General features: G+C 39.6%; 1 protein-coding gene across 2 annotated transcripts in view; it reads left to right on the plus strand.

Annotated features, from left to right (window-relative positions):
• Positions 1-17444, plus strand: part of LOC126094961 (AP-5 complex subunit beta-1-like) — a 147877-nt gene that overhangs the window by 49917 nt on the left and 80516 nt on the right. For both annotated transcript variants that reach the window (XR_007521900.1, XM_049909616.1), the window contains exon 7: positions 6967-7149. Coding sequence is in view for 1 of the 2 variants with exons in the window: in XM_049909616.1 (XP_049765573.1) it covers positions 6967-7149 (183 nt within the window). In the remaining variant the exon portion in view is untranslated. The remainder of the gene's footprint in view (positions 1-6966; positions 7150-17444) is intronic.

Raw genomic sequence — 17444 nt, forward strand, 5'->3', positions numbered from 1 at the left:
GATTTTTCTCATTTTTATTTGTAGTCAACATAGTTCCTGTTTTATTAACCATAAAGATGCTGTTGAGAATAAAATCAAGCAGTGAGCATCTATTGATTCTTTTGAAGTTGACTCCTAACATCTTACAGACAACATAGTGCTGAGAGAGAGAGAGAGAGAGAGAGAGAGAGAGAGAGAGAGAGAGAGAGAGAGAGAGAGAAGCATACTCGATTGACTATGTGCTACAGCATTACATTGAAGTTTTGTTCTGTGTTAATATGGTGCACTGAAACTTCAGTGACAATGTGTATACAAGGGGTTTCTAAATGCTATTTTAAATATTTGGGATGAGTTTCCTTACAGCAAAACAAGAAAAAAGTCCAGTAAGCATGTGTTCTAAAATGCGTACCTTAAGAGCTATGAGCACTTGTGCAGTGGAAGAGATGTGTTTTGCTGAAACGAAGATGAAAAGTGCTTGTAACTATTAAGGTATGCATTATAGGCCTCATGTTTACTGGACTTTTTTTCTTTTGATCCATACTACCTCCTCCCAAAATATGGAAATCAAAGAGCTTGCAGTAAAAGAACTGTGGTACAGTATTGAAGATGAACGAGTGATCATAGCTCTTAAGGTTTGCATTTTAGGCCCATGTTTACTGGACATTTCTTTCTTGGCTTGGTGTAAGGAGTCTGACCCCAAATTTTTTAATGTCATTCTGAAACACCATGCATATGGAAACCAGCAAAAACTCCTGCACATGTTTATATTAGTGGAGGTGACGCAGGTGATTTCTGTAATAACAGGTGTAATAAACTGTGCACTCTTGCAAGTTTGCAAAGACTCATGTCAGTAACTTGCTATGACATTGGCTGTTACAACCCACTGTTAACACATACATTATCCAAGTGTTGCTTGCTTTAAATCTTCACAAAGGAACTACTGTAGAGCTTGTAAGCCATGGAGAGAAAGCAGACTAGCGGAAACTTTGATTTCTCCTGTGATGCACTCATGTGGGTGAATAAGAAATGCATTTCCCACAAAAAGAAACCATTTGAGCTTAAACATTGATATCACAACATGACATATGACAACAACAAAGAAGTTAGAGGCCTTTGAAATGTGGATTTATCGCAGAATGCTTAAAATAGCGTGGACAGCAAGAATAACCAGCACTGAAGTACTGGAACAAATGAACAAGAAGTGAGAAATGTTGACAGTGCTTGAAATAAGAAAAACTGAATGTCTAGGACATACAGTATGGAACACCAAATATATGCTGCTGCAGTTAATAATAGAAGGGAAGATTGAACAAAAAAGAAGACAAGGGCGGAGAAGAACATTTTGGTTGGACAGTATAAAGCACCCCCCCATGAACCATGGACCTTGCCGTTGGTGGGGAGGCTTGCGTGCCTCAGCGATACAGATAGCCGTACCGTACGTACAACCACAACGGAGGGGTATCTGTTGAGAGGCCAGACAAACGTGTGGTTCCTGAAGAGGGGCAGCAGCCTTTTCAGTAGTTGCAAGGGCAACAGTCTGGATGATTGACTGATCTGGCCTTGTAACAATAACCAAAACGGCCTTGCTGTGCTGTTACTGCGAACGGCTGAAAGCAAGGGGAAACTACGGCCGTAATTTTTCCCGAGGGCATGCAGCTTTACTGTATGATGATGGCGTCCTCTTGGGTAAAATATTCCGGAGGTAAAATAGTCCCCCATTCGGATCTCCGGGCAGGGACTACTCAAGAGGATGTCGTTATCAGCAGAAAGAAAACTGGTGTTCTACGGATTGGAGTGTGGAATGTTCAGATCCCTTAATCGGGCAGGTAGGTTAGAAAATTTAAAAAGGGAAATGGATAGGTTAAAGTTAGATATAGTGGGAATTAGTGAAGTTCGGTGGCAGGAGGAACAAGACTTCTGGTCAGGTGACTACAGGGTTATAAACACAAAGTCAAATAGGGGTAATGCAGGAGTAGGTTTAATAATGAATAGGAAAATAGGAATGCGGGTAAGCTACTACAAACAGCATAGTGAACGCATTATTGTGGCCAAGATAGATACGAAACCCACACCTACTACAGTAGTACAAGTTTATATGCCAACTAGCTCTGCAGATGACGAAGAAATTGAAGAAATGTATGATGAAATAAAAGAAATTATTCAGACAGTGAAGGGAGACGAAAATTTAATAGTCATTGGTGACTGGAATTCGAGTGTAGGAAAAGGGAGAGAAGGAAACGTAGTAGGTGAATATGGATTGGGGCTAAGAATTTTGGTAGAATTTTGCACAGAGCACAACTTAATCATAGCTAACACTTGGTTTAAGAATCATGATAGAAGGTTGTATACATGGACCTGTAGATTAAAACTGACGAAACTGCAAAAAGGTGGGAACTTCAGGAGATAGGACCTGGATAAACTGAAAGAACCAGAGGTTGTACAGAGTTTCAGGGAGAGCATAAGGGAACGATTGACAGGAATGGGGGAAAGAAATACAGTAGAAGAAGAATGGGTAGCTTTGAGGGATGAAGTAGTGAAGGCAGCAGAGGATCAAGTAGGTAAAAAGACGAGGGCTAGTAGAAATCCTTGGGTAACAGAAGAAATATTGAATTTAATTGATGAAAGGAGAAAATATAAAAATGCAGTAAATGAAGCAGGCAAAAAGGAATACAAACGTCTCAAAAATGAGATTGACAGGAAGTGCAAAATGGCTAATCAGGGATGGCTAGAGGACAAATGTAAGGATGTAGAGGCGTATCTCACTAGGGGTAAGATAGATACTGCCTACAGGAAAATTAAAGAGACTTTTGGAGATAAGAGAACCACTTGTATGAACATCAAGAGCACAGATGGAAACCCAGTTCTACGCAAAGAAGGGAAAGCAGAAAGGTGGAAGGAGTATATAGAGGGTCTATACAAGGGCGATGCACTTGAGGACAATATTATGGAAATGGAAGAGGATGTAGATGAAGATGAAATGGGAGATACGATACTGCGTGAAGAGTTTGACAGAGCACTGAAAGCCCTGAGTCGAAACAAGGCCCCCGGAGTAGACAACATTCCATTGGAACTACTGATGGCCTTGGGAGAGCCAGTCCTGACAAAACTCTACCATCTGGTGAACAAGATGTATGAAACAGGCGAAATACCCTCAGACTTCAAGAAGAATATAATAATTCCAATCCCAAAGAAAGCAGGTGTTGACAGATGTGAAAATTACCGAACAATCAGTTTAATAAGCCACAGCTGCAAAATACTAACACGAATTCTTTACAGACGAATGGAAAAACTAGTAGAAGCCGACCTCGGGGAAGATCAGTTTGGATTCCGTAGAAATACTGGAACACGTGAGGCAATACTGACCTTACGACTTATCTTAGAAGAAAGATTAAGGAAAGGCAAACCTATGTTTCTAGCATTTGTAGACTTAGAGAAAGCTTTTGACAATGTTGACTGGAATACTCTCTTTCAAATTCTAAAGGTGGCAGGGGTAAAATACAGGGAGCGAAAGGCTATTTACAATTTGTACAGAAACCAGATGGCAGTTATAAGAGTCGAGGGACATGAAAGGGAAGCAGTGGTTGGGAAGGGAGTGAGACAGGGTTGTAGCCTCTCCCCGATGTTATTCAATCTGTATATTGAGCAAGCAGTAAAGGAAACAAAAGAAAAATTCGGGGTAGGTATTAAAATCCATGGAGAAGAAATAAAAACTTTGAGGTTCGCCGATGACATTGTAATTCTTTCAGAGACAGCAAAGGACTTGGAAGAGCAGTTGAACGGAAGGGATGGGAGGATATAAGATGAACATCAACAAAAACAAAACGAGAATAATGGAATGTAGTCGAATTAAGTTGGGTGATGCTGAGGGAATTAGATTAGGAAATGAGACACTTAAAGTAGTAAAGGAGTTTTGCTATTTGGGGAGCAAAATAACTGATGATGGTCGAAGTAGAGAAGACATAAAATGTAGACTGGCAATGGCAAGGAAAGCGTTTCTGAAGAAGAGAAATTTGTTAACATCGAGTATAGATTTAAGTGTCAGGAAGCTGTTTCTGAAAGTATTTGTATGGAGTGTAGCCATGTATGGAAGCGAAACATGGACAATAAATAGTTTGGACAAGAAGAGAATAGAAGCTTTCGAAATATGGTGCTACAGAAAAATGTTGAAGATTAGGTGGGTAGATCATGTAACTAATTAGGAGGTATTGAATAGGATTGGGGAGAAGAGAAGTTTGTGGCACAACTTGACCAGAAGAAGGGATCGGTTGGTAGGACATGTTCTGAGGCATCAAGGGATCACCAATTTAGTATTGGAGGGCAGCGTGGAGGGTAAAAATCGTAGGGGGAGACCAAGAGATGAATACACTAAGCAGATTCAGAAGGATGTAGGTTGCAGTAGGTACTGGGAGATGAAGAAGCTTGCACAGGATAGAGTAGCATGGAGAGCTGCATCAAACCAGTCTCAGGACTGAAGACCACAACAACAACAACAACAACAACAACAACAACAACAGTATAAAGCAGTGGACAGGACTGCGAAGTGTGGACCAGCTATTACATACTGCAGTTCACAGAAGAAAGATGCAACATGTGGTCATCAAAATTCATTAATGGATAAGCAGCAGAAGAAGATTGATATCAAGCATCCAGCCTCAACTTGTAATTAATAATACACATGGTGCATACTCTGTCGAGTCTAAACTAATTTCGTCTTTTTACCAAAATCTGTTTACATAAAATTATTATTTGATCAGACTGCATTTAATGAATGCCATTGTTTGGCTGCAATGTAAGAGCTGTCTTATTTGTCCTGTCAATGTAACAGTATCAAGTTATACATAATTGCAGAAAAGACAGCTAAGAGCACCCATTTAATTATTCAGCCAACCAGTAATTTTTGTCCTGCATTGTATATTGGCCAGCCACTACCTGGTTACCAAAGAGAATTGCCACAGGCAAACTGTCTTCACATGCGACACCCAGTATCTTTTTGCTAAGCATGCTGTGGAATGTGACATTAGAGACCTTATCACTTGTATTGAATGGATCCCTCCATTCAGCACCAATGTTACCAGTGTCCAGGTATTAGAATAGACTCTACTTTGTGTAGTTTGCTTATGCTATCTCCCAGATCATACTCTTTGCTAACCTCACTTTCCGTTTCTTCCTCAGTGTTGTTTCACCCACTTACAATTTATAATTCTGTATTGTCTTTTCCTCTCCTGTAGAGTGCACCATCTTCCTAAAAGTTCGTTTTATTATTGTATTTCATCTAATTTAATATTTTCTTTTTTCCATTTGACCATCAGCCTTATTTCTACCTTGCTGTATCTCTCATTTCTGTTTGTGCCCTTCTTCCAATTTATGATTTCTTTACTACCAGCAGTTCTTTATTGGTGACTTTCTGGAATTTCAGACTGTGCTATTACTCCGTAGTTACTTCCAAACCATTTCTGCTATATAGTTTCTTCTAAATCAATATTTCAAACAAGATTTTCTTCCTTCAGCAGCTGTAGACACTTACACTGAGATGACAAGTCATGGGAGAGCAATATGCATTTACAGAGATGGCAGTAGTATCACGTACACAAGGTGTAAAAGGACAGTGCATTGGAGGAGCTGTCATTTATACTCAGGTGATTTACGTGAAAAAGTTTCGGATGTGATCGTGCAGAATGGTATGTGCGGCAAGAGGCATGGGAGATTCCATTTTGGAAATTGTTAGAGAATTCAATATCCGAGATTCACAGTGTCAAGAGTGTGCTCCGAGAATGTCAAATTTTAGGCATTACCTCTCACCATGGACAACATAGTGGTCAACGACCATCACTTAACGACAAAGAGCAGCATCATTTGCATGGAGTTGTCAGTGCTAATAGACGAGCAATAACTGCAGAAATCAAAGTGGGATGTACGATGAGTGTATCCGTTAGGACAGTGCAGCGAAATTTGGTGTTAATGGGCTATGACAGCAAACGAACAACACAAGTACCTTTGCTAACAGCACAACATCACCTGCAGCGCCTCTCCTCAGCTCATATCAATTTGACTTGGACCCTAATGACTGGAAAACTGTGGCCTGGCCACATGAGTTCCAATTTCAATTGGTAAGAGCTGATGGTACAGTTAGAATGTGGCACAGACCACATGGAGCCATGTACCCAAGTTGGCAAGAAGGCACTGTGGGAGCTGTTGCTGGCTCCATAATGGTGTGGGCTGTGTTTATGTGGAATGGACTGAGTCCTCTGTTCCAACTGAACCAATCATTGACTGGAAATGGGTGTGTTCGGCTACTTGCAGACCATTTGCAACCATTCATGGACTTCATTTTTGTAGGTGAGAATGTGCCATGTCACTGGACCACAGTTGTTCGTGATTGGTTTTAACAACATTCTGGTCAATTTGAGCAAATGATTTGGCCGATCAGATCACATGACATCAATCCCATTGAACATTTATGGGACACAATTGACAGGTCAGTTCATGCACCAGCAACACTTTCGGTATTACGGACGGCTGTAGGGGCAGCTTGGCTTAGTATTTCTGCAGGGAATTTCCAACGACTTGTTGCATCAATGCCATGTTGAATTGCTGCACAACGCTGTTCAAAAGGATTTCCAACATGATATAAGGAGGTATTCCATGACTTTTGTCACTACAGTGTATTGCTGCATCCATTTCTTGTTTGCATATATTTTTTTCTTTCTCCCTATGAAAGCATTTTGAAAATATCATAGAGCAGGAGTATCAATCATATTTCAGAGTTTGTGTGTTTTTCGATCTTGTTTGTGTTCATCCTGCTGCAGTGGGGAGTAAGGGGGCATTTGTTCATAAGCACTGTAAATATTAAGTTCCTACTTTCATTTTGAATATTTTTTTAAAGTTTGTCGATAGTTTTTAAGGTGAAAATTGAAGCTCTTATATAAAGTACTGTTGAAGAGTTTCATAAAGTAGTCATAACAATAATCTTTGTCTATTTATTTATAGGTTTTGTCATTTATGGTCGACCAGGTGCCTCTTTGTACAAGTGAGGCAATAACATGGGTAGTGGAACAACTAGCACCACTGTTGAAGTCTGTTCCAAGCTGCCTACCTCTCTTACAGCCTCTAATTCTGACTGCCACTCGTACACACTACCTTCCACTACTTCATATTGTGCATTTGCTTCAGGTATGTGCTCTATATTGCTTGAATCATGAGGATGTCTATTCAATCTCTCTCTCTCTCTCTCTCTCTCTCTCTCTCTCTCTCTTATCGGCGATATTTTGGAGGTCATACTTGTTAAAGTTGTGGGTTTCCTATAATTATATTTTACGCTTGTGTAGGAGAAGATGTACATTTAACAGTATAATGTTACAAGAACAACATATTTGACCCCGACTGATGGCCCTAGCAGTCTGGTCCCTTCAATCCCACAAACCAAACCATATTTGACCCATGTCCCATAACTATCTTGTATTTATCTACATTTCTTGTATAATTGTAACAACCCTACTGTAATTATATTGCCATTACAAAAAATGCTAATAATGTTCAAAATTTCAAGTTTTTTAATTGCAACAGCTCCTAGTAGTTAATAAACCTTATTTTCAATATAAATGTTGTAGGACAGGTAGTGCTATATTTGTTGTTGGAGGTATACTGACACCTAAATTTTATAGTTTAGAGTTACTAACTTCTTCTCATAATAAGCATTCAGGCTCCATATTTTGGTTACTTCTCTGATTTATTCACAGAATAACTTCTGGATGTATTATTATTACTAGAGAATAATGCTTTTACTTTCACAGCATTCTCCAAACTTTTACAACTCCACCTTACTGACTGCTTGCACAGCATACAAGTTTGGTGAGCAACATGTACTGCACTGTTTGGCAGACACAACCACCAAACAGTGAGCATGAGTACGAGGGCTATTTAGAAAGTAGGGCCTGTGTTGGCATTAAAAAAAAAAAAACTATGTGCAAGAAATACATCTGAAAGAGTGACTGACACACTACTTTTCCACATAGTCACCAAACACATTGAGGCAGTTATCATACCAGTGGACAAGCTTTGAAAGACCTTCATCATAAAATTCTGCCGCCTGAGACTTCAGCCAGTGAGTCACGTCGGTCTGGAGTTCATCATCAGAGTGCTGTGTTGCAAGCCAGTTCTTCATCTTGGGAAACAAGTGGAAGTCACTTGGTGCAAGATTGGGGCTGTAGGGTGGATGAGGGAAAATTTCCCATTTGAATGAATTAAGGAGCTCTTTAGTGCAGTTTACCATGTGAAGTCGAGCATTGTCGTGCAAAAACAAAATTTTGGACATCAGTTTTCCTCGAGATTACCATAGCTGGAGGACTGCAGAAAGTGCACACATTTCTTTATGAATGTTGTATCTTCCAAGAACTCTACTAGTATTTTTTGAAGAAAAATGATGTATCTCTGATCTGTAAGATGGGGAGGAAGGATGCAGCGCTGTCTCCCAGGCCACTTGGATTAATTATAAGTTTCGATGCATTACCCTGCAACAAGAATGAATAGGCTTTGAATGTAGACCACATTCAATTCATATATTGCTCATTGAATGTTCCCACAGGGATAAATCAAGGACAGAATAATGGAGCTGCCACAGACCAACCATGAGGAATTACAAGCATGGAGATAAATGCCCGCCTCTCACCCGTAAACAGTTGGTCATTGGCACATCTGATGATGCTCACTATCAAAAATACTGCAGTTGTTGTGCAGATAAGTCCAGCTTTTTGGATGACAGAAAAATTATCATTAGCTCCAGGAAAAAACTAAAGCATCACATGTTCACTTTCATTTCTCCATGACGATTAACATCCTGTCTAGGTTTTCGCCAAAAACCATCATCTGTAGGCAACAAATAGATGCTGCTTTGAAATATCACAAAGCATTAGCAAAGCCTTCCACATAATACCTGAGAGCCTCATCAATATTTATTACATTAGGCAGTAAATTTAAGTGCTTTCTGTGGTGTAACCTAAATTATTTTTCTGTTTCTAATTATTAAAAGAAGTGCATATCACGAAGGGAGGATTTCTCCAATTAAGGTCCAGATCTTTGGTATATTTTGAGCTGCTTCTTTATTAAAATACAATTTATCTGTCATAATATATAAAATTATACATCTGTCTTGTTATTTTTGTATACAATTTGAGTAAATAGTACATACAGAACCATGGACCTTGCCGCTGGTGGGGAGGCTTGCGTGCCTCAGCGATACAGATGGCCGTACCGTAGGTGCAACCACAACGGAGGGGTATCTGTTGAGAGGCCAGACAAACATGTGGTTCCTGAAGAGGGGCAGCAGCCTTTTCAGTAGTTGCAGGGGCAACAGTCTGGATGATTGACTGATCTGGCCTTGTAACATTAACCAAAACGGCCTTGCTGTGCTGGTACTGCAAACGGCTGAAAGCAAGGGGAAACTACAGCCGTAATTTTTCCTGAGGACATGCAGCTCTACTGTATGATTAAATGATGATGGCGTCCACTTGGGTAAAATATTCCGGAGGTAAAATAGTCCCCCATTCGGATCTCCGGGCGGGGACTACTCAGGAGGACGTTGTTATCAGGAGAAAGAAAACTGGCGTTCTACGGATCGGAGCATGGAATGTCAGATCCCTTAATCGGGCAGGTAGGTTAGAAAATTTAAAAAGGGAAATGGATAGGTTAAAGTTAGATATAGTGGGAATGAGTGAAGTTCGGTGGCAGGAGGAACAAGACTTTTGGTCAGGTGATTACAGGGTTATAAATACAAAATCAAATAGGGGTAATGCAGGAGTAGGTTTAATAATGAATAAAAAAATAGGAGTGCGGGTTAGCTACTACAAACAGCATAGTGAATGCATTATTGTGGCCAAGATAGACACAAAGCCCATGCCTACTACAGTAGTACAAGTTTATATGCCAACTACCTCTGCAGATGATGAAGAAATAGATGAAATGTATGACGAGATAAAAGAAATTATTCAGGTAGTGAAAGGAGACGAAAATTTAATAGTCATGGGTGACTGGAATTCGTCAGTAGGAAAAGGGAGAGAAGGAAACATAGTAGGTGAATATGGATTGGGGGAAAGGAATGAAAGAGGAAGCCGCCTTGTCGAATTTTGCACAGAGCATAACTTAATCATAGCCAACACTTGGTTCAAGAATCATAAAAGAAGGTTGTATACCTGGAAGAATCCTGGAGATACTAGTAGGTATCAGATAGATTATATAATGGTAAGACAGAGATTTAGGAACCAGGTTTTAAATTGTAAAACATTTCCTGGGGCAGATGTAGATTCTGACCACAATATATTGGTTATGAACTGCAGATTGAAACTGAAGAAACTGCAAAAAGGTGGGAATTTAAGGAGATGGGACCTGGATAAACTGAAAGAACCAGAGGTTGTACAGAGTTTCAGGGAGAGCATAAGGGAACAATTGACAGGAATGGGGGAAAGAAATACAGTAGAAGAAGAATGGGTAGCTCTGAGGGATGAAGTAGTGAAGGCAGCAGAGGATCAAGTAGGTAAAAAGACGAGGGCTAATAGAAATCCTTGGGTAACAGAAGAAATATTGAATTTAATTGATGAAAGGAGAAAATACAAAAATGCAGTAAATGAAGCAGGCAAAAAGGAATACAGACGTCTCAAAAATGATATCGACAGGAAGTGCAAAATGGCTAAGCAGGGGTGGCTAGAGGACAAATGTAAGGATGTAGAGGCTTATCTCACTAGGGGTAAGATAGATACTGCCTACAGGAAAATTAAAGAGACCTTTGGAGAGAAGAGAACCACTTGTATGAATATCAAGAGCTCAGATGGCAACCCAGTTCTAAGCAAAGAAGGGAAGGCAGAAAGGTGGAAGGAGTATATAGAGGGTTTATACAAGGGCGATGTACTTGAGGACAATATTATGGAAATGGAAGAGGATGTAGATGAAGACGAAATGGGAGATAAGATACTGCGTGAAGAGTTTGACAGAGCACTCAAAGACCTGAGTCGAAACAAGGCCCCGGGAGTAGACAACATTCCATTTGAACTACTGATGGCCTCGGGAGAGCCAGTCCTGATAAAACTCTTCCATCTGGTGAGCACGATGTATGAGACAGGCGAAATACCCTCAGACTTCAAGAAGAATATAATAATTCCAATCCCAAAGAAAGCAGGTGTTGACAGATGTGAAAATTACCGAACTATCAGTTTAATAAGTCACAGCTGCAAAATACTAACGCGAATTCTTTACAGACGAATGGAAAAACTGGTAGAAGCCGACCTCGGGGAAGATCAGTTTGGATTCCGTAGAAATGTTGGAACACGTGAGGCAATACTGACCTTACGACTTATCTTAGAAGAAAGATTAAGAAAAGGCAAACCTACATTTCTAGCATTTGTAGACTTAGAGAAAGCTTTTGACAATGTTAACTGGAATACTCTCTTTCAAATTCTGAAGGTGGCAGGGGTAAAATACAGGGAGCGAAAGGCTATTTACAGTTTGTACAGAAACCAGATGGCAGTTATAAGAGTCGAGGGGCATGAAAGGGAAGCAGTGGTTGGGAAAGGAGTAAGACAGGGTTGTAGCCTCTCCCCGATGTTATTCAATCTGTATATTGAGCAAGCAGTAAAGGAAACAAAAGAAAAATTCGGAGTAGGTATTAAAATTCATGGAGAAGAAGTAAAAACTTTGAGGTTCGCCGATGACATTGTAATTCTGTCAGAGGCAGCAAAGGACTTGGAAGAGCAGTTGAACGGAATGGACAGTGTCTTGAAAGGAGGATATAAGATGAACATCAACAAAAGCAAAACGAGGATAATGGAATGTAGTCAAATTAAGTCGGGTGATGCTGAGGGAATTAGATTAGGAAATGAGACACTTAAAGTAGTAAAGGAGTTTTGCTATTTAGGGAGTAAAATAACCGATGATGGTCGAAGTAGAGAGGATATAAAATGTAGACTGGCAATGGCAAGGAAAGCGTTTCTCAAGAAGAGGAATTTGTTAACATCGAGTATAGATTTAAGTGTCAGGAAGTCGTTTCTGAAAGTATTTGTATGGAGTGTAGCCATGTATGGAAGCGAAACATGGACGATAACTAGTTTGGACAAGAAGAGAATAGAAGCTTTCAAAATGTGGTGCTACAGAAGAATGCTGAAGATAAGGTGGGTAGATCACGTAACTAATGAGGAGGTATTGAATAGGATTGGGGAGAAGAGAAGTTTGTGGCACAACTTGACTAGAAGAAGGGATCGGTTGGTAGGACATGTTTTGAGGCATCAAGGGATCACAAATTTAGCATTGGAGGGCAGTGTGGAGGGTAAAAATCGTAGAGGGAGACCAAGAGATGAATACACTAAGCAGATTCAGAAAGATGTAGGTTGCAGTAGATACTGGGAGATGAAGAAGCTTGCACAGGATAGAGTAGCATGGAGAGCTGCATCAAACCAGTCTCAGTACTGAAGACCACAACACAACAACAACAGTACATATTACTGTCTTTATATTTTCCTTCAATTTTTCTGTCTTCATTGAACTTTTCTTTGGTGTTTAAGTGGAATTTAATGGTGCTTTCCCACATTTCTTAATAAATTTCAATGACTGATATCTTCAGTGACACAAGCTAATAAGAGAAAGTAGCATACATTTTAAAGAGCATGTAAATTTTTAAAAAAATATTGTGTGGCGAAGACTAAACAAATGTCATTTGCAGTGTTATAGGCAGGTTTTTTTCTAGAGCTCATATGAACGTAACTCATTGAAATAGGCTCAGCAACACTCAAGAGCCACTGAAATGTAAGTGAGCATATTTTGAAACTTATTTGTAGCTTAACAGTGTAGTATTTATGTCATAGTGGTATAATCAGTGAAATTTGAAGACCAAATGAAAGATGCTCTTATAATTAAATGAAAATAAATTTAACAAAAACAATTAAAATAAACTTAATATTTATTTGTACACTTAACATATTGGAGGTCACTGGTGTTTTCATCCCGAAGTTTTATATACCAGTATCCAGAAGCTGTAAACTTTGAGCAGCAAGTACTACCCTAATTGATGGTCTCTTCATTTGGTGTTGTTCTTTCTGAAGATATGACTAGAATTTCAGATTATTGTTCTTTAATTGATGCCAGTGTGTTTGACAGAGAAGAAGACATTTTATCTGTGAATCCAGTAACAATTCATACAGGTTAAAACGACAGTCTAGATTGCAATAATATTTTATTAGTGGCTGGTTTTGACTTCATGTAAAAGTTAGCTTCAGAAAATGAACACCATCTAGCTGCTACTGGTGGCTTCTTGGATGCTCACATGGCAACATGATCGTAAACTGGGCAGTTTATGATCGTATTGCCACGTGAGCATCCGAGAGCTGCCAGCAGCAGCCAAATAGTACTCATTTTCTCATGATGGCTTCTGTATGAAGTTGAAATCAGTAATTAGTAAAATATTATTGTGAACTAGACTATTGTTTTAACATAGTTGTGTTGGGTGGTTGACAGGCACATAAACAAGCCAAAATGATAAGCTTTTGGATGACATTCTTATTCAGAATTAAAACACACACACACACACACACACACACACACACACACACACACACACACACGTGCATGTGCCTACCATTGTCCCAACTGACTATATTGTACTGGTGTTATGACTTGACTGAGATGAGGGATTGCATTGGGTGGAGTTGGTGTGAGTAGAAAAGGGGGGGGGGGGAGGTGAATGGTGGCTGATGGCAGAGAGGGAGAGACAGCAAGGGTATGGAGTTGGAATGTGTTACCAGTGAGTTCACCCTGCTACAAGCAGGAAAAAGTTTTTTGTGTCGCACAATGAAGTGGAGGAGTGGATTTGAAGGTTCGAAGGAGGATCAGAAGAGAGGTAGAGAGAGATTGTGAAGAGAAGAGTATGAGTGTAGAATGAGTGAAAACAGGGATGGAGGGGTTGGGGTTTTTTGGCCAAAAGAGAGTTAATGAACATATTCAGGCAGTTTACACTGAGGTGATAAATGTCATGCCATAGCGATATTCACATATAAGGTAGCAGTAGTATCCCATATGCTAGGTACAAAAGAGTAGTGCATTGGCGGAGCTTTAGTTTGTACTCAGGTTATTATTTGAAAAGGTTTCCAATGTGAGTATGGCCATACAACGGGAATTAAGACCTTGAATGCAGAATGATAGTTGGAGCTAGATGCATGGGAGATTCCATTTCATAAATCATTAAAGAATTCAATATTCTGAGAACTACAGTGTCAAGAATGCAATGAGAATACCAAATTTCAGGCATTATCTCTCACCGTGGACAACACAGTGGTCAATGGCCTTCACTTAATGATTGAGAGCAGTGACATTTGTTTAGAGTTGTCAGTGCTAACAGACAAGCAACATTGTGTGAAATAATTGCAGAAATCAGTGTGAGACATATGCTGAATGACAAATGTATCTGTTGGGATAGTGTGGTGAAATTTGGTGTTAATAGGCTATGGCATCAGACAACCAACACGAGTGCCTTTGCCAACAGAAAGACATTGCCTGCAGTGTCTCTCCTGGACTTGTGACAGTATCGCTTGAAACCTAGGTGACTGGAAAACTGTGGCCTGGTCAGATGAGTTCAGATTTCAGTTAGTAAGAGCTGATGGTAGAATTCAAGCGTGGCACAGACCGCATAAAGCCATGGACCCACATTGTCAACAGGGCACTGTGCAAGCTTATGGTGACTCCCTAATGGTGTGGGCTGTGTGTACATGGAATGGAGTGGGTCCTCTGGTCCAACTGAACCAATCGCTGATTGGATATGGTTATGTTCGGCTACTTTGAAACCATTTGCAGCCATTCATGGACTTAACCTACTCTAACAACAATGAGTTTTTATGGATGACACAGTTGTTTGCACTTGGGTTGAAGAACATTCAAGACAATTAGAGTGAACAATTTGGCAACCAAGATTGCTTGAGATGAATCCCATTGAACATTTATGGGCTGCAGAAGCATGACCCACTTTTTCAGCAGGAGCTTCCAATGACGTGTTGAGTCCATTTCACATTGAGTTATTGCACTACGCTTGATGAAAGGTGGTCAGACACAATATTAGGAGGTATCCCATGACTTTTGCCACCTCATTGTATTTTTTCTCCAGTTATATACTTACCCAGCTATGTTGCTTATGTATTTGTCACACGTGACACCTGTCTATGGTCAGTTTCTGACAACTAAGCAGTTGTGCTCCTTATGACATAAGTGTGTCTACTACAATGTAATTTTTGAGTTTCTGAAACCAAGTACTGCTTTGATAATAAGTTGTCACAAAAATAAGATGTTTTCTGAGCAAGGAAAACACAAAAATAGATCACACATGCTTATCACTTTTCTAAATAATGTCAGCTGTTTGTTTATCAGAGTTGGCTAGAAACACTCAAACTGATTATCTACAAAATATCAAATTTGAACCGAGCATATGATATCTGGTGGGCAATGTACTGTCCACAGCCAAACTATCGCGGCAAATATTTATCTTTTCCTAAGCACCACTGATCAGCAGTTGTTTTATGTATGTGTTTAAATGAGACTGCCCTGCACTTGTCATTGGGATAGCCAGAACTAGACTACACAGTTCCTGCAATCAGTAGTTCATTAATGTGCAGTTTTATGAAGGAAGAAGAGTTTAATGCCCACTAAACATCAGGGTCTTGTTTGGAGCGCATGATCGAGCTGGGAAAATGTGGGAAGGAAATTTACTGTTTCCTTATCAAAGAAACCAACCCATTATGTGCATTAAGTGGCACATGTTACGTAGTAAGCGGTAATTCATATATTTTTAAAACCAGTGAGAAAGTAACCATAAGACACAATAATAGGAGGGAGAAATGTAGAAAATAGATACAACAAAAAATTGTGGCTGGCACAAGGTTACAGAGTGAAAAGAAACTACATGACAACATTTGTGTGACACTAGAAAATACAGGATGAAATTTAAACAATAGTATGAGTAAAGATCACCACTCATCATGTGACTACTGTGTTGAACAATAAATTGTCACATAAACAAGAATTGGAACATGGTAATTCAGCTTACAAACGTGTGTTATTGTTTAGAGCATTCAGCTACAACTACACACATACAATAAACTTTTCTGGTGTGTGTATTATTATTATTGCTACTCCTACAGTCTAACTGGGCAAAGATAGAGTCATTGTTTTCATTGCTTCGTTAGTGTGGATATGCAAGGAAAATCATTTGGACACAAGAGGTTGTGGTACAAGAGCAAGATGAAATTTTTTAGCTTGGCATAGGTACAGTATTGGCACCAATCAAATTTTGTTCACATTATGTTGATAAATGTTGCAAAAAAATATAAGTGTCAACTAGATCAGCAGAATAGTTTTGTTTGTTTGAGTTTTGTTGTGAGTGTTTTGTCCAGATGGACATAATTCTTTGTTTTGTATAGTTCATTGCCGGCAGAAGTTTATTCATATTTGGTGAAAAAGTGTAAAGAGACCCACTACATCATTTTCACCCTTTAAGAAATAGTATGAGTCAACATCCTCACAGTTTGGTAGCTGTAAGAGATCTAATCATCAATGAATGGCTTCAGCTGGATACGGCATACCTGAGGAAATTTGTAGACTCTTCTGCCTCATTGAATGGAAACCATTATCAAGTTTAGAAGCAGAGTTAGATAGTTCTAGTGTAATGTCTCCTGAGGGTGACTAATTTATTATCTAGTGTGTGTATTTCAGTGCCCTAAAGGAGTCTGTGTGAGAATAAAGTATGTTCTTTCCTGAAAAACACTATTTCTCCCCAACGGAGTTGCTGACAGTAAAACAATTTAGTGAGTGATATTATTTCAGTAGCAATCTGCGGCTTTACAATCTTATCTTTATAATCTGTCATAAATAGGTGATAGTCTAAGTAGTTGAGACTATTTGCATCATATTTTCTTGAGAGACATATGCTATTTTTGTAACCCAGGTCAGGACTTATTTCCCCTTTATAACCAGTTTCCTGTGACTCATGTTCTCCTGAAAAACTGTCATCACATGCTACTTACAGCATTGGGATTATATACATTGAAGTCTGACATGTGGTAGGTCTAATGGCAGAGTACGATATTGCTCCAGGTCCAAGCGTTCTGGAGCACATCATTCAGCACACATTGTTATACATGGGGTTCCACAGCAGAAGACCTGTGTGAGTTGTCATGTTGACCCAGTGACATAGTCAGTCAGGATTTCAGTGGGGAATCGACCATCGAGATTGAATTTTGTATCAGTGGAAATGTGATGTCTGCTTGGAGGAATCACATTTCTTGTTACATCATGTCAATGATATTGACTGGATACTCCATCGTCCAGACCAAAGGCTGTTCCAAACATGCACTGTGTCATGGGCACAGGCCGGTGAGTGCAGTGTTATGCTATAAGGGACATTAACAGGGGCTTCCAAGGGACCTGTGGCAGTAATTACAGACATC

The sequence above is a fragment of the Schistocerca cancellata genome, chromosome 8 (genome assembly GCF_023864275.1).
Source record: "Schistocerca cancellata isolate TAMUIC-IGC-003103 chromosome 8, iqSchCanc2.1, whole genome shotgun sequence".
NCBI classification, from domain to species: Eukaryota; Metazoa; Arthropoda; class Insecta; order Orthoptera; family Acrididae; genus Schistocerca; species Schistocerca cancellata.